The sequence below is a fragment of the Colobus angolensis genome, unplaced genomic scaffold (genome assembly GCF_000951035.1).
Source record: "Colobus angolensis palliatus isolate OR3802 unplaced genomic scaffold, Cang.pa_1.0 Scaffold110, whole genome shotgun sequence".
Classification (NCBI taxonomy): Eukaryota; Metazoa; Chordata; class Mammalia; order Primates; family Cercopithecidae; genus Colobus; species Colobus angolensis.
This window is the reverse complement of record NW_012112031.1, coordinates 2,511,245-2,513,423: the sequence shown is the minus strand read 5'-3', so window position 1 is coordinate 2,513,423 and position 2,179 is coordinate 2,511,245. Positions and strand designations below refer to the sequence as shown.

The 2,179-nt window shown below is 38.2% G+C and overlaps 1 protein-coding gene across 1 annotated transcript in view; it reads left to right on the top strand.

Annotated features, from left to right (window-relative positions):
• Positions 1 to 581: 581 nt before the first annotated feature.
• The window catches only part of METTL16 (methyltransferase like 16), a 74,809-nt gene continuing 73,211 nt past the window's right edge, over positions 582 to 2,179 (top strand). Inside the window, exon 1 of the mRNA XM_011956381.1 lies at positions 582 to 670. Coding sequence (XP_011811771.1) covers positions 582 to 670 — 89 coding nt within the window. The remainder of the gene's footprint in view (positions 671 to 2,179) is intronic.

Here is a 2,179-nt window from a genome sequence, read left to right as displayed (position 1 = left end):
GCTGGAGTGCAGTGGCGTGATCTCGGCTCACTGCAAGCTCTGCCTCCTGGGTTCACGCCATTCTTCTGCCTCAGCCTCCCAAGTAGCTGGGACTACAGGCACCCGCCACCACGCTGGCTAATTTTTTGTATTTTTAGTAGAGATGGGGTTTCACCGTGTCAGCCAGGATGGTCTCGATCTCCTGACCTCATGATCCGCGCGCCTTGGCCTCCCAAAGTGCTGGGATTACAGGCGTGAGCCACTGTGCCCGGCCCTATTTGTTTTTGTTTTTGTTATTTGTTTATTTATTTTAACTGATCGTTTTTAAACCAAAGACCCAGCATTGAAGGGCTTTATCATGCTGGGTAGACTGTACCGTTTTTAGCACCTCAGTAACCATCTAAAGACTAGAAACCAACCTTGGAGTAACACTGGGAGGGTTTTGGCTTTTGTTGTTGTTATATCAGGTTCAACTTCTACAGGATTAGAATGATTGTTATTTTAACCATGGATTACAGAAATGTGTCTGTTCAAAATCCGTCTATAATGGTGATACTGTATTCATCAGTGGCAGAGCGGGAGTCATTCTGGGGATATCGGCCATGAGCCTGTTGACAATGGGCTATTTTGGGAAGATGGATGTGTTAAACAAACAACAAAGACTGAAAATGAATAAACTGCTGATTTTCACGTGAGAGCTAATTTTAGTTCCTGGGCCTCCCTGTAATCTCGGAAATGAGAATGAAAAAAGATCTTGCCTGTGTTTAGGATTTTTGAATGTCCCAGGGTGCTATCATGACCTAAATACTTAACTAGTGAAGTCGAGTGACTTTGCCCTACAAAAGTATTTCTAACACTCAGACTAGTGTCTGGATCTTTTCAGAAACAAAAAATAAACAACAAAGTCTAAGAATCAGGTCTTCACTGGTGTTCACTTTATTTCCTTCCATTAAGCCAGCTTCAGCTTAATGTCTTGTACTTTGGATATAGTTCCTTGTGATTAAATTGTGTGCTGTAGTTCATCGTTTTGTAAGTTGAATATATATATATATATTTGAATAACAAGAATTGTTTATGTAAGCAACAGCTTTCTTCGAAGGCCCTTGGAAAACATTAATTACATTGTTCTCTTGCCCAAAATGTCTCTGAAGCTGTGTGATGAGTGCTACAGCTGCGGCACTGTCTTTTGGTGATTGCTGTCACCGTGTTATGGAAAGCAAGTGTTCTAGAACCAAAGACCCATTTTCCATTTTTCAAAAAAGAAATTCTTTTTTACTATGCAGATATTATAGACTCCTTAATGAGAAAATTACAGAAATCTATTTTTCCTAACTACATTTGTAATGGTGATGTCACATACGTACAAAAAGTCACAGTTCTTTCACCCTAAAAGATGAAATGAGTCCGTAATCTCATCTTTCTAAGCCCTTGTCTTTATTCATACGTAGTAATTTTTGTGGTTGTCATTGTAGTTACATACAGTCATGCGTCTTCTCCCCCATTTGACATTATACTGTAAGCATTTTGCATAAAGTTATAAAAGCTGTAATACATCCACCCAAGCGAGTACAGTGTAGTCATTAAAAAGAATAAGACCGGGCTGATCCACATATACTTGTATGAAGAGAGTTTACATATTTAGTAAAAAAAAAAAAAAAAAAACAAAAAAGTGGAATGATGTAATTAAATGTGTTTAGATAGTATAGAAATGTAAGGTGAGTGGAAGTCTCCACTTGACTCATCTCCCCACCTACATGCATATCCAGAGTCCCTGCTTACCCTTCCAGACTTTTCCTCTGCATCTATTTATACAGGGTCTTTTTGTTTTGTTTTTACAAGAATGCAGTCGGAATGTACATACATACTTCTGCTCAACTTCTTTTTCAAACGTAATATATTGAGGAACCCTCTTCATACAAGTATATGTAGATCAGCCTAATCTTACTATTTTTAATAGCTGCATAGGGTTTTCTTGTATTATAGCTTATTTAGCCAATTCCATATTGATTACTTTTAGGTTGTTCCTAAATTTTCTGTAGTACAAAACTTAAATTTAACAGTTCCTCTTTTATCACTGGACTTTTTTTTAAGTTTCACTGAAATTAGGGTAAGTCACTGGGCATTGCTAGGAAATCGCAGTATTCTTCTTTTTTTTGGAGTCTCGCTCTGTCATCCAGGCTGGAGTGCAGTGGCGTGATCT